General features: G+C 40.1%; 1 protein-coding gene and 1 long non-coding RNA gene across 2 annotated transcripts in view; both read left to right on the plus strand.

Moving 5' to 3' along the window:
- LOC126995538 (uncharacterized) overlaps positions 1 to 6,487 on the plus strand; it is a 48,849-nt gene extending 42,362 nt beyond the window's left edge. Inside the window, exon 4 of the mRNA XM_050855171.1 lies at positions 974 to 6,487. Coding sequence (XP_050711128.1) covers positions 974 to 1,179 — 206 coding nt within the window. The 3' untranslated portion in view covers positions 1,180 to 6,487. The remainder of the gene's footprint in view (positions 1 to 973) is intronic.
- A 1,367-nt stretch (positions 6,488 to 7,854) lies between these two features.
- LOC126995760 (uncharacterized) lies at positions 7,855 to 16,052 on the plus strand. Its single transcript, XR_007750684.1, has 4 exons — positions 7,855 to 8,168; positions 9,331 to 9,559; positions 11,824 to 11,905; positions 15,106 to 16,052. It is a non-coding gene; the product is annotated as an uncharacterized LOC126995760 (long non-coding RNA).
- The last annotated feature ends 7,010 nt before the right edge of the window (positions 16,053 to 23,062 follow it).

Below are 23,062 nucleotides of genomic sequence, written 5' to 3' on the forward strand. Positions count from 1 at the left end.
AAATCTGGAGAATCAATGAATAACTCAAAAATATATGACTTTACTCCCAACCCCAAAAGACCTGTTCAGTTCTCATTGTCCAGCTTTGGTGAGGAGCCACAAAAAAACTCTGCTGAGTTTTGCAAAGCCCACCACCTCTCCCTCAGAGTGCCTAAAAGTGGTGCAAGTACAGAAGATCCTGACAAGAATTCTTTTGCACGAGGTGCTGCATCACGCAAGTCTCTCAGCACGTTGGAATGTATTGTGCAGTTGTGAGGTGCTGCCAAGTTTTGATTCTCAACTGAATAGTCTATATTACTGAATTTATTGCTGGTGTATGTCTCTGGCTCAGTCAGGCAGTGTTAACATTCTGAACTTCATCATATTATACAAGGATGTCTGCCTCACTGCTCTGGTATATAAAATCACCATTATTTTACTACATTCATATTTGCTTTGAACATAATGAGTATGTTTCCTTCAGGTGTTAAGGGTTCACGGCAGAGCACAAAGCTGTAAGCCTCGGCGTAACCGTGGCTGACTCTGCTTTAGGGTCACTAGGTACAGTACAGATATTTAAAGTTAGCAGTGCTTGCCACCCTGACTTAAACTGCTTATCTGAAACATCACTGCAGTGTGTTCAGAGCTCTGTTTTACTCCAAATTTTATGGTGTGCATAACTTGCATATTGTCTGAGGGTAAGACCAGACAAAAAACAGCATTTTACTGCAGTACATACACAGCTTTTGTACAACAGAAAATTGTACTTCCGCCAGCAGAGCTTGAGTTGAAAGTGCAAAAATATATAAGCTTGTGAATGTATGTTTGCTTTTTCAGTCAAGCTATATAGGATGGATTGAATGTGTAGGCTAATGGTAAATAAACTTACTCATTAAGCACTTATTGTAGCAGTATGAATCATCTTTAGTGCTGGCTTTGCTTATTTCTTAATGATTGTAACCTGTAACCATAGTAACCCTTGACCCTTCTGCAGGTGGCCTGGCTAGCTACACCCCTAGCAAGATCCAGATTGGTAGTACCTTTGAACTTGGAGTGTCCCGAACAGCCCCTCCTGTACAGCCTGCCCCTGCTGCCCCTCCCCCCCAGACCGAGAAGACCGAGGAGGAGTATTTACGGCCAGCTGATGAAACGGAGACAGTCACCTGGAGCGCAGAAAGCACGTCAGACATGCTGTTTTAACCTGACGAGCTCTTTCACAAGTCATGCTCAATCGAAGTCCACATTACAGTGCTTCCTTTTGATTGTTTGTGTGAATGTGTGTGTATGTGCGTATGCATGTGTGTGTACATGTGATAAGAGTACATACAAGAGTGCATGCATCAGTCCAGATCACCTTCACCAGTCCCTTCACTCTACACTCCTGCATGGCACAGGCTGGCTGGAAGGGGGACTAAATGGATGTCTTTGTAAGGTTTTACCAACTTGTGTACAGTGTGAATTAAACATTTAGCATGAAAAAAGTTTTGGTTATTTGACAAACATTTCAATAGGTGTCTGATTGATCAAGTGACTTTGTGATATATAAGGGACAAGCTTCAACATCTGAACTTCAAATATTAATGTAACCTTATTTCCTGCCAAAAATTTGTATGCGTATACATGTATTTCGTAATCAACAATGCTATTATATTTTTGTATAGCTGTGAAGTGGAGGAGGAAAGACAATAATTCCCTGCTCTGGGTGGGAGGCAATTGACCCGCTGTGTGGCAACAGCTAAGCACTGATGGTGTTGTGTAAACAAGTTGAGAAGGGTTGAAGAATCAGTGAGCTTCTGCTGAACATTCTGTACATTCAGCTGTTGACAGTATATGTTTGATGTTTTACCCTCATCTAGGTAAGATATAACGATAAAACTAATATTTGTTTTTATAGTACTGCAGTCTGATGCTGCAACATTCCTGCACTGCTGTGTAAGGTAGAAGTCATTCAGAGTCGTTTCTCCTTCCCCGAGACTGGACCGTGGGCTCTTTAGCACTCTGAGCATAATGCGTCATGCTGGGCATTAAGTGCCTGATCCAGCATTTGTTCAGCCATTGCAAGACAAGGCCCACCATACAGCTGTCCGGGAGAGGACACATCACTGGTGCACTGGAGCTACTAATTTTTCCTCAACTGAGGGAATTACTTTGCTTAATAAGAGGCTTCATACTATACTGCTTTGTTTACAGCTTCTTGAGAACATTTAATGAAACAAAACTAAACCCACACAATACATCGGTGGAGTTATACGTTAAGTTGAATCCTTAGAAATATTTAGCTCCAAATCATAATACAAAAATGTACAATAGTACAATATTTTTAAAAATCTCCTTTTAGATGTATGAATAATAATGGTGAGATAAAAAAATGCTTTATATGACAAATTTTATGATAGATTAATTCCCTCACTCCCTGACAATTAAGGTACATGAGTTAATGATGCCACTCAGCAGAACAATTAGAATGACATCCTAGGACATACATAATAAATATATATGAACATGTCACAGTAGAGCCCCTTTTGCTGGACTGAGTATATCCTAGTGTAGCCATAACAGACTCTTGTGGCCTGTAGGAGTGCAGGTACAATGAGCTGCCATAGATGAAGTACATGAAGCCCTACAACTGCTTCTGGTCCAGATATATTGCAAACCACACCCAATATAGGTATACACTCAACAGCAAATTATAGTCACTTGAGAGTCCAAAAAGGGATTAATTACCCTTGCTGCAGATCATCTATATGGCAAGTCTTGCTCACAATAGGTCTGGTACATGATATGCAACACCTTCCACAAAGCTGACAAGAGAGCACGTGCAGCTGTATGCTTAACGTGCAATAAGTCTACCTAGTTTGACATTTGGTAAGTGAATTTGCTGCAGTGAGCATTTATTGCACAATTTAATGAACTCAGCCTAGGGATTCTTGGCCCTATCTGATAGGGTAACCCTAGCCCTGTGTAGCAGGGCTGTATTGTGGTGAGGTCGTCCACTGTCCAGGGCAAGTAATGGTGAGCTGATGTGCCATTGCCAAAGTTAGTGATGTGTGTGAACCCAGACCAGACAGATTTAATTGAATGTACATAGTACTCTATACTGTTGACAATAATAGTCTCTGAGAATACAACATACTTGAACAACTATCTATTTAGTGAAAGCCATTTAACTTTGGCTGGGACACAATAGCAGTTGTCAAACAATTCTTGTGTCCTACAAAGAGGGATCTCGAGGTGATGGGCTGGAAAGCAGGAATTAGTGATTGAAGGGGTGGGGGGAAAGATGGGAGAGCAGATGGCGTGTTTGACATGCAAATATATGTAAATACATATTAAGAATTGATGCGGTCATTGTAACCTACAATAGTACAGTGATTAGATCATAGGATGGCTGTTTAATTTATTGTTTTGTGCTGTAGAATTACTTGGCACGGTTCTCTGTTTCAAGTTGCAGTGTTTTTACGACACCCAAGCAAAAACGATGATCATGATTCTTATACAAGTACAAGGCTTTATTAAATGCATTAATAAACAACTGATGTAAGTATAATTACACCACCCTTCAATAGTTCCTTTGTATATGTTAAGTAATGAAACTGATTTTTTATTTATGTACCTTTTGTGCATTTCTGACTTTGTTTCAGTATCATGATTCACTTGGCCACACTGACATGCCAGGCAAAGGACACTTGTAAGTCTTCTCACAACACTACTTGGCAGGTTCAGGAACATGACCTCCTCTCGGGGGTGACATGATAAACGCCTGTGTGATGAGCAAGGAAATCATGATCTCTCAGATGCTCTAAAACAGTGATGTATGAAACCATCACGCATCATTCACTTGAAAGCCTGAAGAAAAAGTTACTGTCTCGTTGCCATTGAGTTTGTTCATCTGACTGCATGAATTCAATTTATAGAATTTGTAAATATGCTTTCTTGACTCATTACATAATGCTGTGTATCTGAAGGGTAAATGTATTAAAAGTTCATGTATGTGTTGGTGCAATCATTTCCAGCATTACAAGTTTCTTCAAGCTTACACTAGTGTAAATACTTTTGAATGTACACTGTAGTAAATGATATTTAGTCCAAATATGATTTCAGAATTATTATTTATGTGTTTGCTCAGCTGTGGATTTTTCTCGAGGACATTTGCTTCCATGCACTATTTCTGATATATCAAATGTAATCAAATCATGATCATAAAGGTTTTACCGAGTTAAAGAAGCTGATATAATCTCATGACACAGGAATAACCTGCTGCTTCCCTTATTAATCTAGCATAACAAGAAAGTATTCTTGAGCTAGTTGGTGCCTTTCAAATAATTCAACCAAAATGTCTTGGTTTTGGTGATTTAAAAACAAAAGGATTTTATTCAAAAGAATTTTTAAAACAATTGATTAGTATAGAAGTTTGTGAAAGACGGTGCTACATAGAGAAATCAACAGGTAGAATAAGATCACGTTCCTTCAAGGGCCTGGGACAGAGGCGGCGGTGAGGCAACATTTTGCTCTGTACTTGTGAACCTGTAGAAAGTTGTGCTGTCAAAGACATGTCTAGCTGACTAATGTTCACCTGATTCTTGTAAAGCTGTGATAAGGCTAAACAACATAAATATATATTGAGATGAAAATGTCCAATCAAACTATCACTCTTGATTTTGCATTTGTAATTGTTTTAATATGCTTAAGTACCCAAAACTGCTGCCCAAAACTTGTCCCTATTTTGTCTCAGATTAGTTAATTGATGATGTCTAAGAAGTCTTAAACATGAACTACCAAAAAGTTATTCCAGTTAGATATTTGATTTCTGAACTGATAGGCCACAGATGTTAATGGCACTTGTATTGTATAACAGTAATACCCACTGTACTAAAAAGTAAAATCAACCTTCAATAAATTAAAAGTTCATGATTGTAAGGAAGGAATATTGTTAAGATAATATATGTGGTATAGGATATGCAATACAACAGATAAACTCTCCTGTCACTTAATTTAAAACTTTAACCAAAACTAATACATCTGTAAAAGAAATTGGGTGTGTTTTGACCACGTAAATCCTAATGCACTAAAAAAATCAGTTCATCATCACTCCCCACTTAATGTTATTATAAATGTTCAGTTAGAGATACAATGTAGTACAAGATAGGGACAATATCTTAGGGGAGACCATGTGCATTTGAGGCAGTGCTTGAGCCAATCTTCTGATATTTTTCTTTGCCTCTATTTTTTTTTACAAGGATAATTCTACAATAAAGTTTTGCCATCAATGCAACAGTCACATACAACAGAAAGAAATGTTCCTCACTTGCCACTCCATCGTTTCCTGTGACAAGAGTAAAGAGAAGCTGCACCAAAGCATATTTTGTAAAAAGAGGAAATAAACTACATTGAATGTTGTGTAGTAAACAAATTTTGACTTAGTGTTAAATATCTTTTTATTTCTACTCTGATGTTAATCATAGTGAGATCAGCTTCCAAGCTCTGTTCAGACCATAAGTATTGGTGTATAAAGATATGTAATTATTCTGTGTATACAAATTTGTACAGAATTTTTGTACATTTTTGTACTTGCATTAGCAGTTAATTAAAAGTAGCAATTAAACTTTGTAGAATGAAGGATCAAAAGATCTGTTTAGGAATGTCCTGGCTGTCTATATGTCCTCCAATACATTTTGCTGTTGTATGAGGTGTGGGAACTTCCCTGTGTCAGTTATCTTCTGTTGTAGTACAGTGCATCATTCTGTCGAGCTAATCATTCCAGCCATCAGGAACTCAGGTGGGCGAGGACGAGGGTCTGGAGGGGAAGGTGATTCAGTGTGTTGTAGCTTTCTGTCCCGTGTGAAACCCAGGGCCAACATTATCAAACCAGCGTACACCTGTCAAGCATGTTCGTTAGTTTTTTAGTTTTTTGCTACAGTTAGTATGAGAGCAAGTAAGTAGCAGCATACAGAACCTTCAGAATCGGTGACAATGCTGCCATGTTGCTGTCATAAGCCCGCCCCTCATGTTATTCGTCATGTAGGCTAACCCTCATGGTGGTGTGGCCTGTTGTGCCTGTTCCACATGTTGCACACCTTACCTAGACTCTGATTGTGATAATTACACCTATTTATATGCATTTCTGCCAAGGTTAAATAAAGTATTGTCATCTGTATTACTCATCTTGGGCTGCCTCAACTACTCAGTGTGATATGTAGAATACAATAAATAGACCATCAGATGAATGTGGATAAAAGTAAGCATATAAATGTGGCTTGCAACTGTCATGTACTAGTGATTCAATGTACACGTAGCCATTGAATGAAGATTGGCAGAGTCCATATAAACTACTGCTGGAGTGACTAATACTATTACTATGGAAAACGATCAGGTTAAATTAATTTTATAATTTTGTAAGTATGATTTAATGCCATAAATTTTAATATATTATGTTATTCTTTCTGTATTATACAAATGTTGATTTGTATGTTTATAGTCCTGTGATTGTATTAATAAACAAACTCATTAATTCCACTTTCTTTTATCCCCTGGTAATATCTACACATTAAGATCGGTATTATATAAGACACTTTCGGTTCTCACATCAACTACTTCTAAATGTCAAAGAGTGGGTCAGTCAGGTTCTAATGAGTGTTTCATTAGGTTCATGGTACAGAAGAAGGCTCAAACTGCCACCAGGGTCATAAAACTACAACTGGAAATACCCAAAACTCCTACTAAAGCCTTGTCAAATATGTAAACTTGGGCGACGAAATGTTTAATAATACGGCCCTAAAAGACCCCTCATTTCCAAGCTTGTCGATGGTGGGGGACTTCAGAACAAGATTGTTGTCTAGTTCTCTTATTGTCTCCCTTCCAACCCTGAGACTCCTGTCCCTTGTATAACAAATTTTAGCTGGACTTCAAAATCAAATTTTCACCCTCTTTTCATCTCTCTCCCCCTCTCCATCCCTCTGTTCCATCCTTTTTTCCCCTACGATGTGAGTGTCGTGCCCACAGGGATGCCAGGCTAACCAAGGAGCCCGTCGTAACTTCGTAAGGGCCTGAGGGGTCGTGGGTAGGCTGGGTAAGGATAACCACATTCTTAGTTGCCTTCACTCATCATGGGAAACTTGAGGATCATGGAGTTAACAGTTAAATTATTCCTAACAGCTAACACGGGGCCTTTTGAGACAACCCCTGTAACATATAGATACCCAATGACCCCTGGTCCCCTTGCCCTTCAAAAGTGCAAAGACGAGAGAGAGAGAGAGAGAGAGGATATAGAGGAAGTGACGTCATTGCAGAGAGGACAATCTTTTGGGATCACCGTCAAGAGGACTATTGTATTCTAAAGTCCGCACTGCACAGGACAGGACTCCGTGCTCACAGTGTGATAAGACAGCTGAAGTAGAAAACAGGATAAATCAATAATAAAGATGTCACGTAAAGGATGGAAGAAACAGTTGGGAATGAAAGGTGGTAATCCTGGGCACCGTTGCCAGATTATCGTACTCAGAGCATAGTTAACGGTTTCTGGCGCCTATTGCCAAGAAACATCAGGAATTAACTATTTTAACGATAATTATAAGTGAATCTCCTTATTGGGGTCCACGAGACAGTTTTTTGGGTCGAAAGTCGGTATAAATATATATATGAGGCTGAGTAATAAATAAGACAATCTGGCAACTTTAATCCTGGGAGACCTTAATGGATACATAGCCCATACATATTAAGAAACAAATCAAAGCGGGGAAACAACATTAGCTTATCCTGTCGAAGTAGATTTGACAATAAGGAATGGTGTAAAAACCTTCATAAGAAACAGTATATTGAAAGTGGCGATTTTGTCACTTTGTTCGTAACGCTCGGTGAACCGTTCGAGTGAAGCTTCCAAAAGTGATTCAAAGTTAAAGTTATACATTATAAGCCATGAACCTTACTAATGGGCATATACTAGTTACGGTTGTGCAGTAGACTTAGAGAAACACTAAATCTTTACTGCATTAGGTATTATTCGTTATCATGACCTGAGAGATCCCCATGCAATCGGATATAGGATACAGGTGGAGGTCGCTGATTGGCTGGGCAGGATGGCATGGGTATTGGAGGCCGCTGATTGGCTGAGAGGGAGGGCACCAACGTCCTTCCCTGCGGCCCTCGACCACTCTGCCCCGAGACACGGCCGAGGGAGGTCACGGCGCGTTGAGGTACGTATTAAAAGTTGATTAATTACTAGTTGGTGAAGCTGATTAGGGTGTGAATGCCTGCGGAAAGGAAAGAGATACACAGGGGTGGTTTTTTATTTTTTGTTGGGATATTATTTGTATTAGAAAAATGGACGCCGGCTGAACCCTATGGCTGGTGACCCCTATGACCCCTAACCCTTACTCAGCAACCATCAAGTTCATTATTTATTGCATATCAAGCTATTCATTTATGCGGGGAGTGGATATGAGATAGATGTTTGTAAATTGGACCAACTTTTGTTCAGGCCTCCGGGTAAGGCTGATTTATAGAAATTTGATATATGGCCTCGTACACGTGGCCCCAGGATGATGCAGGATTCCCGAACACCCTTTTGGTAATCTGCTCCTATTCACTTGGCAACGAGTTTAAGATAATTAGGAGCCTTGGAGTGGGCTAACCTTAGAAACTAGTATGTTCTCGTGCACGTGGCCCTAGGGAGATATGCAGGATTCCTAAGCTTAACATAGATATCCTCTGTAACACGTGGTCTTACGGGATGTAGGATTCCTCAACACCCTTTTGATAATCTGCTCGTATGGGCGTACCAACGAGTCTTTAGATGTAACTAGAATCCTTGGGGCGGGCTGACTTCCAACAATTCGAGCCTGAAACGTGAAGCCTCGAAGCTCGTATGTTGGTGGAGGTGATAATGGGTCAGATTCGACACTGTGCATGGCTGTTTAAGGTCTTGATTTATGTAGTAAGTATCCTCGTTTTACCTGTGGATCGAACCAAGAGGCGGGGGGCCGGGAGGGTAGGAAGGGCAGCGTGAGGTAGCGGGTGGGGCGGCGGCCAACGTTGCCAGATTGTCGTGCTCTGCGTTTGCCGATTTCCGACCCTAAAACTGCTTTCATCACCCAAATATAACTGCCTTCATATATGGTCATCGTTTAAATGGTTAATTAAAGGTGTTTCTTGGCAAGTTATGAGCCAGAAACCGGTAAATACGCGGCTCTTAGTGCGATAACCTGGCAACCGTGAGGTGGGCGGGCATGACGTGGCTTCGCTTGCTCGGTACAGCTCGGAAGACGATTCAACTTTTATTTCATACTTAGGAAAGGATATATTTATAGTTATACAAAACAATCCTCTATACACCTAATACCATCTTCTCCCTCACAGATGTGTTAAAACTGGACTGACTGGACTATTTTTGTTTGAAGTGCCGTAACATGAGGGGTGGGCCCCTGGCTGGGCTGCTCCACCCCGCCCCGCAGGAGTCAGGTAGGCACAGCACAGGGTCGTGGCAGGACTGCCGGAAGTATGTCAGTGTAACAATTGGCAGAAACCCCACTGTTCCCCAGACCAGGCACTGTGCTGTGACTGCCAGGCTCCTGCCATCACCCATCAGGTAAGAATTGTTACCTGTAGTTTAAATTCAGGTTATAAATTAAGGTAAAGATTAATGTCTTGGAAGTTGAGAGGTTGTTTTCCCACAGTTAAGTAAGAGTGGCATCTACACACGCCAGAGCCTCTTGTACACTTATTTGAAGGTAATGTAGACAGAGGGCAAATATCCAGAATCATGCCTAGAGTGAGGGGCCACGTCTCCGCTTAGCTTGCACACTGCCATTTTGCAGTTTTTAACTTAAAAACCCCGCGTAAATTTAATGGATAGTAATCTGTTGCTGCTAAATAGTAGCCTATTACTACTTTAGTAACCTAGCTTTGCCAAAATAAATAGTAACCAGACCTGTAATTTTTGGAGATTTTTAGGGGGGCTAGAGTTAAGGCATCATGTGCTCATTAGTTTGAGAGGAGGGTGGCGAGCATAAGCAGGTGGGGGAATTTTTTTTAAATTTTAGGGGCATTTTGAGGCTGCAATAGAAAACATTGGGGGCCCATGGCCCCCTGAGCCCCCCAGAAATTATGGCCCTGGTAACCTACTGACTTGAAGTGAGGGATTGAGAGGACAGCTGTAGCCAGCGTGCTGGCTATAGTGCCAGTAGACTTTCTTGAGGGTTCTCTGGGTGATCCTGAGCCTTTAGTGGGATTGGCGAATTTTATTTATAGTGGCTGCTGTGATGGAGGACTCTTAATTGCTTGGCCCTTTGCTACCCCCTCCCTCTTAACCCTTTCATTGCTAAGCGCTCGCAACGAGACTATCCCCTCAGGCGTGCTCGGGAAGCCCAATGGGGGGTCTCTTTTAACCTCTGTATCTCAAAAACTATTCATCACAGCTAAAAAATAAAAACATCATTGGAAAGAGGAGGTCGAGATCTATAGGAGTCGGTAATGTATGCCTCTTGCGAACATACATGAACGTTCAGGGAGTGTTGAATGTTAACACTTATGTCAGTGCATGCGGGATGATCACCCGTATTGAGGGAACTGCGGACATTTTTTCTTCAGATTCTGGCAAGGGAGTATTGCCAACTGCAATATTTACAACTATTTGGTTAAAGAATCAGTCAGGTGATAGGTGAAGCTATGCAAAAATGCCGCTATATTGGGCAAGAACATCACCAGTTACTCGTCCGTACATTTGCCGCACTGGGCTGATATGATTTTCCACCAAATTTAGTGAAGAATCCACTCATTTGGCAATCCTGTGTTGTGAGAATTAGTGTTGGAACACACTCATACGCGGGAGATTTGAGTGCGGGTGGAGGTCGCAGCGAGCGTTTAGCGCCACCAGCAAATACGCCTAACGCCTGCTGCAAGTGTTTAGCAATGGAAGGGTTAAATGAAGTCGCTGAAGTTCAGGTTAATTAAACATCAAGCAATATGTGGGTAATCTTCCGCCACTCGATGATTGAAAATTGTTAACATACTTTAGTGGGACTCTAATCCAGTTCCTTGAGCCCACCATATGCCCATATGCTGACCACTCGGCCACCGCCTATTCATAGACTTGCGGCATTTTATAAGTATACAGTAAACCCTCAGAAAAGAGGACCTCTATTTTGGATGTCGGATGAATGTGGCTTGCAGATCTCCAGAAACCTCCATAAATTTAAGCTAAATCTTGGATATGCGACATGTCTGAACACTATCAAGATGGTTCTTGTAATGAAGCCAGAGAGGCCATAGTAAACATTAAGGTCGGTATTATAAGACATCTTGTTTCTCACATCAGTATTTCTAAAGGTCAAAGAGGGGATCAATTGAGTTCTAATGTTCTTTAGGTTTACGGTACAGAAGAAGGGTCACACTACCACCAGGGTCATAAAACTACTACTGGAAATGCCCAAAACACCTACGAAAGCCTTGTCAAATATGTGTACTTGGGCGGCGAAATGTTTAGTAATACGGCCCTAAACATTTTATTAACAGCCACAATTGAGTCAAAGGGGGGAATGAGTAAGAGGAATATGCCCCAAATCGTGCGGAGTGGAGTCATTAGAGAAAGTTAGAGCAAAGAATTTGAATAATTATTCCCATTCATATTTGAATACCTGGGCAGATTATTTGCATTAGTTTGATCCATTAAATGATCATATTCATTATCAGAAATAATCATCCAGTTGACTGCTGACTTAGTTTGGATGCAGAGAAGCACAATATGCCATGAAATATGCTTTGATTGAGCAATATTCTAATATGGAATGTTATAGAAGTTTGTTCTAGAATGAATATCTTTGAATTAGTAGCACAAATTTTTCTTGCTTGCAGCTGACCTACTGGCCACTTAGGATGGGCCTCGGCGCCAGGGTGGCCAGTGTGGAGGCGCCCACCGGCCATCTCTTCAGTTATGGTAAGTTGATGGCATTCTTGGGTCCCACACACATTTTATATTCCTAAAGGATGGTATTGGGAACTAAAAAATTTAGTATACTGATTGAGGCTGTTAAGTAGTAGACAAGTCACCAAACATCTCAGTGCCATGAGTCAGTCATGGTGACAAGAAAACATTATTAGACTAAGTTAAAAAAAAAATGTCTAGAAGGGAGGAAGAGGAGTGTCTAGAGAAACATAATACTCTGAAAGGTTTTGAGATGCAGGATTGAAACTTAATTCTTTGTATAATATTAAGAGTTTTGGGGGATGGCTTAATTTGGTTGTCAAAAATCCTAAGAAAATTCTTTATAGAATTGTAGTGATGTAAATAGGCAGGAGAATGATTTGATGAACATGAAAGATCCCAATGTAACCAGGAATGAAGCACATGCTTGCAGTCTGAATCCCTAGAGGCTGGAAAAAATACTATTGTACCAATTCACAAAAAAGTCTACATAAAAGTAGAAACTACTGATCAGTTAGTTTCCTTGTAATCTACAAGTTTTCACATATTATAAGAGAAAAGCTCAACAATGAGGGAAAGTATTTGAAGCATGTATAAGATCAGTTTTGCTTTATGGTTCCGAGACATGGGCTCTTGACATAGGAGTTGGAGGATGTGTTGGTTGGCTGTGATGGGAGAATGTTGAGGTTTATGGCTGGGATCACATAGAAAGATGGTGTCCAGTGAGGAGGTGGCATGAAGATGTGGATTGAAGGGGTTGAGTACAGTGGTGAGAGTATGGAGATTGAGGTGGTTCAGGCATGTGAAGAGAAGGAATCGATGGTGAGGCATTGGGGAGAGCTGTTGGGGGTGGAAGTGCCAGGTCACCCAGCAGGCAGGCCAAGGGAAGGCATGGGGGCAGTGTAGTGAGGATTTGGCAGCATGGGGATTGGATAGGCTGAGGCAATGGACACATGGTTGGAAGCATATCATACTGTCTAACCTCATAAGAGTATGGGAGAACTTAAATCAGATGATGACTAGACTTGACCCTCTAAAAGAACTAACTGATTTGGTAGTGGATACTGAACTGCATCGATGCTCTTAACCACTTAGCTGTTTACAGGTCTGCATAGATAAACCAATATGCATAGCTTCATATATTGCAACTTCAGCAGTCATGCATGCACTCAGGATGCAGGGTGTGGATGAACTGTACTTGGTGTTGGAAGATGTACGTATAGACAGTTCAGTAACTATTAAACTTAAAGAAAATCAATTGATTTGATTAAGAATATTTACAAAGTCTGAAAGTATGCCTGAAGATGAATATTGAGATAATGTTTTATGTTGATTTGTGCAAACCCAGACTACAAAAAAAAAAAAAAAAAATCTGAGAGAATGTGAGGAGTGCAGAAGGTATCCATGGGAGCTGCTGTATGCAGATGATTTAATCTTAACAGCTGCGACAAAGGAAAAGAGAAAATTCATCGATCAGAAGCAAGAATTGGAGAGAAGAGATTTAAGTAACTATGACTAAAAGAAAGATTATGGTGATAAGCAAGGAACAGATGTTTGAGACTGAGACCTAACAGTGCTAGGTTTCTACTGTCCAGCATGTGTAAGAATAAAGTGGAGGGGAACTGACATATGAGGAACAGGCAGAAATTATAGAAGTGGATGGTGGTGTAGTTGAAGTGAAACAGACTTGCTCTCGTGGCTCAATATGAGATAGCGAGGGTGGGGTGGAGGTAAAGTTTAAATCAGGAGCTTACACTATAGCTGTGCATGGTAGTGGTGCTCATCTCCATCCTGCTGACCACTTGAACTTGTGGTGGGAGAGAACCCATCAAGCCAACAGGGCAAGTGTAGCATTCGGGTTATTAAAGTTTACCTTCCCCAGGTTTCCCCTGGTACCCATTTATCAATTATCCCAAAAGGAAGGATGAACAGCTGGGTGCGCTGCACACTGACTGCCCAGGCCGGGATTTGAACCCAGGCCCACAGATTTGTAGTTAGGGACTAATCACTCCACCCCAGAAGTGTGGGGGAGCAGTAAGAACATGGGTAGCAACAACATGGAGGGTGTGGAGAGAGCAGGACTGCTGTTAAATAGGAGCATTCCACTGAGAAACAGGAAAAATATTTGAAGATTGTATAAGATCAGTATTGCTACATTGCTCTGAGACATGGGCTTTGATGAAGGTGGAGTATGTGATGGTTTTCTTTGATTTGAGAATGTTGAAGTATATTACTGGGAATCACATTGAGAGATGGGATGTTTAGTGAGAAGTCATGAAAATGTTGATTGGAGGAACCAAGTACAGTGCTGAGAGTACAGAGATAGAGGTGGCTCAGGCATGTGAAGAGGAGGGGGGATGGTGAGGTATTGGAGAGAGATGGAGTGTGCTAGGTTGCCACCCACCAGGCAGGCAAAAGAATACATGGAGGCATTGTTGAAGAGGATTTGGCTGCATTAGGCACTGGAAAAGCTGAGCCAACGGACAAATAGTTTGAGGTGTACCAACAGTAACTTCATAGAAGCTGAGCCAACAGACATAGTTTGAGATGTATCAACAGTAACTTCATAAGAGATTTAGGGAAAATCAGAAGTTACAGATATATAATGAAGGAATGTTAGGGAGATGGAGGGCTCTTGGTAAGCACAGTTTGTTATTCCATTAATAGCAACCTGACATTCCATGGAGAGAAAGGTGTACAGTCAATGTATCCTGCCAGTCCTAACATGTGCTTCAGAATTTTGGAGCCTCACAGAATGTTTTGTATAGCTAAAAAGCCCACAAAGAGGGATGGAGAGAAAATGGGTATAACATGGGGACAAAGTGAGCATCATGGATTACAGAAGACCATGGCCGGGTATAATTTAATGACTTGAGAATTATAAATTTATTCAGGCAGGTTGTCATGCGTAAAACTGATAAAAAATGGACAACCAAAGTAACAGTGGAAACCCAGAATTTGTAGAAGTCAGGGCAGACAGAGGACAAGGTGGAGAGATTGAATTAGATCTTTTGACAGCAGAATGGATTACACTAACATTAAGGTGGAGAATGTTGGGAAAGGCCTTCATCCTGCGTGGAATAGTACTGGCTGAAGATTGAGTTAAAGTTGGGGTCATATTCTTAACCGAGTGCCTTGGTGCTCATGTCAGGCACTAAGCCATTGAACTTATGGTGGGTGATTTAGTGGCTAACCATTAATACTGTTTTCAGGTAAGTACCATGTACAGCTCATCGCGGGACAGCGAGGGACAGCGCAGGAGCAACAGCATCGGACAAGGAAAGTGAAACTTTGATTTTGTCAGGGTTAGGATGTTAGGAGGTAGGATGCTAACCTTGATTGCCTTTCAGATGCTCATAGAAGTTTTCATTGGAAGTTTTTTTTTCAGGTGTTGAGTTCCAGATATTCCATTCACAAGTCAAGTATTTGGTATAGGATGAAAGTATGATGCCCAATGGTCTAGTGGGCTAATGTCATACCATGGAAGTGAAGAGCCAGAGCGAGTGTTTAATGCTGCTAGACATCAGGAACTTCGTCTCAAGCAACAAACCCTAAAACAGCAACCCCATATGAAAATGGCTTAAGTATGTCAAGAAAAGAAGAAAGACTATGACATCAGACTCTCCCCTTCTCCATGAAGCTCTGCATATGAGTGAAAACTACCAGGAACTTCTGTGGATCGACACGTTTTGAAAGGTTAGAATTTACTGGCTACTTTCTCAGGTTTAATGTTTGTTGCCTTTCAGACTGGGATCTTGTGCCTTTATGAATGTTTCTAAGTCTTCAGTTTTTACTTTCTGGTTCCTCTATTACTCTTTAAATTCCTACTCACTATACCCTAAAGTTACTCATTATCTGTCATTCATAATTCTTCCTCTTCAGGTTCTTTCTTCTTGCACCCTCCTATTCATGTTCATTATTGCCCATCATGCATTCCATCTTTCATGTTCTCGCTTGTTCTTTTGCTACTCCAAGGCAAGGCCTCTTTCTCATCTCCATCCTGACACGACCGCAACCACTCAATAGTCACAGCATCTTTTACACAGTTACCTGTTATTGTTACGTAATGGAGAGCAACCATAAATACTACTGAAAGCATAACATGTTAGATGGGGTTTACAGATGCTTGTTTGAAAAGAAAATTGTAACTTTCTCTACACTTAACAAATGTAACTTGGTCGTCAGCTACAAATGACAAAAAAAAAATAAATAAATAAAATAAAATAAATAAATAAATAAATAAATAAATAAATAAAAAAAACAAATAAAATAAAATAAAATAAAGTAAAACTAGACAAGCGAATAAGACAACACGTATCACAACATATGAAAGGTGTTTGAGGTTGTAATTCCTCCTGCTGTAATGACCTGACATGCTGGTAAAGACTTTAAAAGGCTTCAAGCTGTTTGGCTTGATGGAGTGACTGCCTATCCAAAGCTTTTTTTTTTTTTTTTTTTTTTTTTTTAGATCAATTTTTTGTGTATTTTAAGAAGTGGGAATACACCTACAAATGGTGTCTAGTGGTGGATCCATTCCTGTATTGTTTACCATGTAGGGGCAGGAAATTAAGTTGGCCACATCCCTTGAAGGGGTTTTGTTCTCACTACCATAGAAAAATGTGATTTGAAGTGACTTAAAAAAAAAAAAAAGGACTGAAGTAAGTGAATGGAAGCAATGTAATGATCATGGACTTGAATACTCCAGGAGGTCTTGACCCCTTATGACTGCAAAAGTTTTTCTCGGATGGTCCCCCTTGGACGCAAAAGTCAGCGGAAAATGAACTTTGAAACTGAGAAAGTCATGAAAGATGTTTTTTTAGAAAACTTTCTGGCACACCCTGCTGTGAAATCCGTTTCTTTCAAGGTTGTCGCATTTGGCTGGAATTCTATAATTCCCCCCAAAATCCAACTTTTTACTGGTGCGACGTACAGAAAAATTTATTGAAGAAAAGTTGCCTATTTTATCAAGATAGTCTGTAAAATATAGTTCATAATCTTTGACCCGGAAATTTACTGCCTACAGAGCCATAGTTGCAGTGAAATTAAAAAAATAATTTTTGATTTTTTTTTTTTTTTTTTTTTTTTTCCCATTGTTGAATGAATCTCATTGAATAAAAGTTGTAGGAAAGCACCCTTATAACTCTACTGTGAAATCAGATTTTTATTTGGAGACCATTAGGCTGGAATTCCTTGATTCCCCCAAAATTCCAACTTTTTACTGGTACAATGTACAGGAAAATCTATTGAAGAAAAGTTGCTCATTTTATCACAATGGAGTCTGACAAATATAGTTTATTATTTTTGACCTGGAAATTTACTGCCTGCAGAGAGCCAAAGTTGCAGTGAAACTTGAAAAATAATTTTTGTAAATTTTGTTGTTTTTTCATTCTGGAATGAATTTTGTAGAATAAAAGTTGTAGAAAATCATCCGTATAACTCAACTGTGAAATCAGATTATTATTTGAACAGACCGTTTAGCTGGAATTCCATGATTCCAAAAAAATTCTAAACTTCTGCTTCCCACTCCTCTGAGCTATTGGTTCATCAGGAACATCACATAATAAAGGAATGCCGCCGAAATAGGACGGCTGAGGGAACGGAATCGCTCTACAGATGCCATGATGCGTAGGTGGGAACTGTAGACTATATTTAGCATTGAGTGGTGGTAAAGGGACGTCACGGAAACAAAAAGAGGTGCCAGTTAGTCACTTGGCATCAACAGCGACCTAGTTATGCGCGCCATTCAAATTTCGGAAAGCTGCTCACTCTCCGGTGCTGGTGTCATGCTTGTTGCCCACGTCTTATAGAACTATATGACGCCAGCGGCATCATCATCATCATTTAGGGGTTAAATCTTGGGGGCAACCTTCAGCTTGTCTACCTCCCATCTTGGGGTCCTGGGTTCGATTCCCAGGTGGTTTGTTGGATTTTTTATTTATTTTTTTTTTTTCCGAGCAGACCAATTTTTCATTAGCTTCAAGTAATGTTAATGATTCCCACAACATTGCAAACTTTACCCTGAATAAAAGTCATGAGCCCTGTGACTGGTAGAATTTTTACGCAAGATTTTTTACCTATCGAGTCCAGTACAGGTAACTCGATTTATGCGAGTACTGTGTCCTTGAAGAGGCCACGTAAATTGTTAGGAATTAGGTCAGTTAACCAGAGGATTAGACAAATTAACTATTTCCCTTATGGAACTAGTCTTGGGCTAAGAGTTCAAGCCAACTGAGAGTATCGTCTGAGCTCAAATAAGCCTTGGATGGTACTTAAATACCTCGCTCACCGGCTCCCAGACAGAGACAATCACCTTATTCACTGCCTGAAGACTAAACACATTTACCATGAAAGGAATAACAATAGTTCAGTGTTTCCTTTCATGAAATAATAAATAATTGCCCTTGCGGAGTTATTATTAAAGAGCAAGGATAATTTAACAGATCGAAAGCCACGCCATCTGGCGAGGGGAATTCAAAATACCTCTTCAGACCCACGTGGTTGGCTTTCGGCCCACTCCATCAAAAGCTGTTCAGCTGACAACACCTCAGCGCTCGCGGCTCCAACATTTTCTTGCGGCAGTGCTGTTTTATACTTAGTCTCAAGGACTACAGGACTCCTCTAGGACGAGACTTCGAGACCACTTCTTTTGAAACCCTTCTAAAGATAAGTGCCCTCCTACAGTGATAACAAATAGGTATTACTATCAGGCCTGTTAGGATTATCGTTGTAACTCTGGGAGGCGCTTGTGGTGAAAGCCTGCACCCCTGTATTGGTGGTAAGTGGTTGTGGTTTTGTGGTGTTGTCCTGGAGGAGTTGTGTCTTGCGAGAAACATAACCGTTGGGTACGGTAAATTCACTCAACAAAATCAAAAACAATGTAAATCAAACAAGAGGTAGGTTTGTACCTTTATTGCCTACTGTATCACTCTTGACTCCTCTCCCTCTCGTGATTCCTCCTCTGGCTGCCCTTCCCCTCATGGTAGCACAGCAGCGAGGGTGTTGTTGTTGTTGAGTAGTGTGGCACCGTGGGTACTGTATTGTTGTTCAAGTGGCGCGCGGGAAAAACTGAGCTCAGCTGTGTGGCCACGGCACCGCGAGAGGCCAGTTGCTTGAGACATCTGGGGGCCACTCCATAAAATATCGCGTATAAGTGGAAAAAACATGTAAATAAAAAATTTGTTTGGATTTTGGGCCCCGCGTTATTTAAAAAACGCGTAAACCAAACTCGCGTAAATTGAGTGTTACCTGTAAAAGTATATGATTGGGAGTGGGAGGGAGATTTGGTGTGTGGTTTAGAGCCAGGAAGATTGAAGGGGAGACTTGAGAGTTGTCCGTAGTGTTTGTGTGAAAGACTAAATATGGTGGGGTTTTGTTGAACCATAGCGAAACAAAGTGATATTGAGGTGTGGCACGGTGAAATGCATGGAATCTGTTGGAGTCAAAAAGAGGATAGGAAAGGAGACTAGTGGGCTTCTTACCTATGAAGGAAAAGTGGGCCAAAAGAGCAATTCCGAACCAAAGCGCATGGGTTAAATGGAACATCGGCTAGTAGTTATGGTGAAAAGGTAGTGGGAGATGTGGCAAGAGGAAAAAATGGCAGATATAATTGAAAGACAACATCAGTAGTAGAGAGGTATGAAAAGTAGGAATATTGAAGACAGAAGGAAAGTGAATATTTTTTTTAAATTGAATTGTGGAAGAAAGAAAGCAGAATAACCACAACAGAAATTTTGGTGAAGACATGTAAAGTTGCAGATACACGCTATAACTGCACGTGGCCTTGGTGGTAAAGTCTCTTGAACCTTTGGTGGGTAAAAACTCGACACCCTGGACATGAATCGAGCAGTTGTGACAATTGACATTCCCCAGGTTTACCCTGGCACTTTTTTCTTATCTACCAGCCTCAAAGAGGATCAACAACTGGATAGACTGCAAGCCATCTGCCTAGGCCAGTATTCAAGCTCAGATCTGTGGATTCGTAGCTAGGCATGCTAACCACTACTCCACAGAGGTGCTAGTTCTTGATTGGAATATTCTGAAACCCAGAAATAGAATCTGACTTGGTAAGGAAGAAATAGTGTGATCATTTTCGGGAAAGAATGGTGGGCAAGAGAATTCATGAGCATTTTGTTTTGAATATGGTGAGCCAGCAAGGGTGTGAAGTGCAGCAATAGTTGATAGGTGAAAACATCTTGAAATGGTTGCAGATACCGGCAAAAAGCATTGGTTATTTCTTTAAGAAGGTGTACAAAGACAGAAATATAGATAATATTAAAGAATTGGGGGGCTAGAAATATAGATAGTACACAAGAATTTGGGGGCTAAGAGCTGGTCAGTGACCTGGAAAACTCTGCATGGATCAGAGTGGGAATCAAACCTGAATCATTGCAATGATGGGAGTGGCCCACCAACTGCGTTACAGTGCCAATAACAGTTTTTGGTCAATAAACTATTTCCTCTGCCTAAACGAAGTCATGTTCACAATGACGTAATGGTTTACATTTGAAACTTAAGTTACATAGCTGAGAGAACAGAGATTGTTGTGGAGGGAAGGCTTGTTATTGAGGCTATGAATATTGACATGGCTATTCAACAGGGTTGCATTCCATAGGTCCTGGGAGTCAGCGACCCGTCATGGCATGGCCGCTGCCACCACTAATAAGGCAAGTTTTTATGAAAGATGTTTACTGATCTTCCACCACTGTCTGATAGTGAATGGGAGCCTGAATGAGTGGACAAAAATAGAGGGGAAAGATACAACCCAATTGATAAAGCGTATACGTAGATGGATCAGCCAGCTGGCAGCCGTGAGTGAGTGTCTGGCATGCGACTTCAAAACAAATGTGAAAATTACGGGGGATCGAATGTCTAAACAACAAAAAAGGGAATGTAAATACAAATGCTGAGAAACGAACAGTTGAATAACAGGGGTACCCTGTAAGAATTTAGATTTTGAATAATTTGTATGAATTTTATGCACCACTTAGCAATGCAGAAAATTTTCTGATGAAAAATCTGGGTCTTCTGCTTTACTTTGGCAAAAATGCCAATGGTCACTGCTGTGATACCAACAGAGCCTTGGGAGTGGTTCGCTTCAGCTTGTTTGAGCAGAAAATAGCCAACTGCTCTAATTCTGACAAGAAAATTGTCTTAAACAGTCATGATGTGACTAAACCAGTGGTTCTTAACCTTTTTGGAGGCGCTGAACCCTAACGACAACCTCGGCACAGTAGCCGAACCCCTCAAGTATGAAGAATAAAAAAAAAAACATACAAATGGAAGAAAATTGCTTCAAAGTTCAAGAATATATTAATTTTGGATAATATAAAGAATGGATTCCATTTTAATTCATAAAAATATGAAAGAAAATTTCCTTAGAATTAAATTTTAAAATTGCGATGTCTTTCGGGAGGGTCTACGCCGAACCCAGGTTAAGAACCCCTGGACTAAACACAGGCACCCCACTGAATAGCACCGTTGCATTCCATAGGAAGTGGTCAAATAATAATGCTGCCCTGCAAGTCAGTGAACATTCATGGCATCACTGGCATCACTGCACCAATAAAGCAAATTTTTACTGAAGATACTGACTAATCTGCCACTGCATGATGGTGATGGTGGTTTGCTGGGAATCTGCGATTAGGGAATGCTATTCCCAAGAAAAAAAATCTTGGCATGCTGCTCCCTATTCAGAAAAGTGTGTGATAGCCCTGACGGGGAAGTCAATGGCAGCTCATAACAGATGTGCAAGTTCCTATAAATTATGTTTGAAACAGTGTGTTCATGGCAGCATCGTGTAGGCACTCAGGATTGCGTTTGTTATAGTTCAGGCATGCCAATACGAATATTCCTTACTTTTTTGGTCAACATACAGCTTTCAAGGTTAACATTTGTTGCCTTCCAGCCTTACATTCATTGCTTTTCAGGTTAACATTCATTGCTTTTCAGGTTAACATTCATTGCTTTTCAGGCTAACATTCATTGCTTTTCAGATTAATGTTTATTGCTTTTCAGGTTAACATTCATTGCTTTTCAGGTTAACATTCATTGCTTTTCAGGCTAACATTCATTGCTTTTCAGATTAATGTTTATTGCTTTTCAGGTTAACATTCATTGCTTTTCAGGTTAACATTCATTGCTTTTCAGATTAATGTTTATTGCTTTTCAGGTTAACATTCATTGTTTTTCAGGTTAACATTCATTGCTTTTCAGGTTAACATTTATTGCTTTTCAGGCTAACATTCATTGCTTTTCAGATTAATGTTTATTGCTTTTCAGGTTAACATTCATTGCTTTTCAGGTTAACATTCATTGCTTTTCAGGTTAACATTTATTGCTTTTCAGGTTAACATTCATTGTTTTTCAGGTTAACATTTATTGCTTTTCAGGTTCACATTCATTGTTTTTCAGGTTAACATTCATTGCTTTTCAGGTTAACATTCATTGCTTTTCAGGTTAACATTCATTGCTTTTCAGGTTAACATTCATTGCTTTTCAGGTTAACATTCATTGCTTTTCAGGTTAACATTTATTGCTTTTCAGGTTAACATTGTTTTTCAGGTTAACTCAGTTTTTCAGGTTAACATTCATTGCTTTTCAGGTTAACATTCATTGCTTTTCAGGTTAACATTTATTGCTTTTCAGGTTAACATTCATTGTTTTCAGGTTAACATTCATTGCTTTTCAGGTTAACATTCATTGCTTTTCAGGTTAACATTCATTGCTTTTCAGGTTAACATTCATTGCTTTTCAGGTTAACATTCATTGCTTTTCAGGTTAACATTCATTGCTTTTCAGGTTAACATTTATTGCTTTTCAGGTTAACATCCATTGTTTTTTAGGTTAACGTCCATTGTTTTTTAGGTTAACATTCATTGCTTTTCAGGTTAACATTTATTGCTTTTCAGGTTAACATTCATTGTTTTCAGGTTAACATTCATTGCTTTTCAGGTTAACATTCATTGCTTTTCAGGTTAACATTCATTGCATTTCAGATTAACATTCATTGCTTTTCAGTTTAATATCCCTTGCCTTTCAGGTTAATATCCATTGCCTTTCAGGTTAATATCCATTGCCTTTCAGGTTAATATCCCTTGCCTTTCAGGTTAATATCCCTTGCCTTTCAGGTTAATATCCATTGCCTTTCAGGTTAATATCCATTGCCTTTCA

Source organism: Eriocheir sinensis, chromosome 8 (assembly GCF_024679095.1).
Source record: "Eriocheir sinensis breed Jianghai 21 chromosome 8, ASM2467909v1, whole genome shotgun sequence".
Lineage (NCBI taxonomy): Eukaryota > Metazoa > Arthropoda > Malacostraca > Decapoda > Varunidae > Eriocheir > Eriocheir sinensis.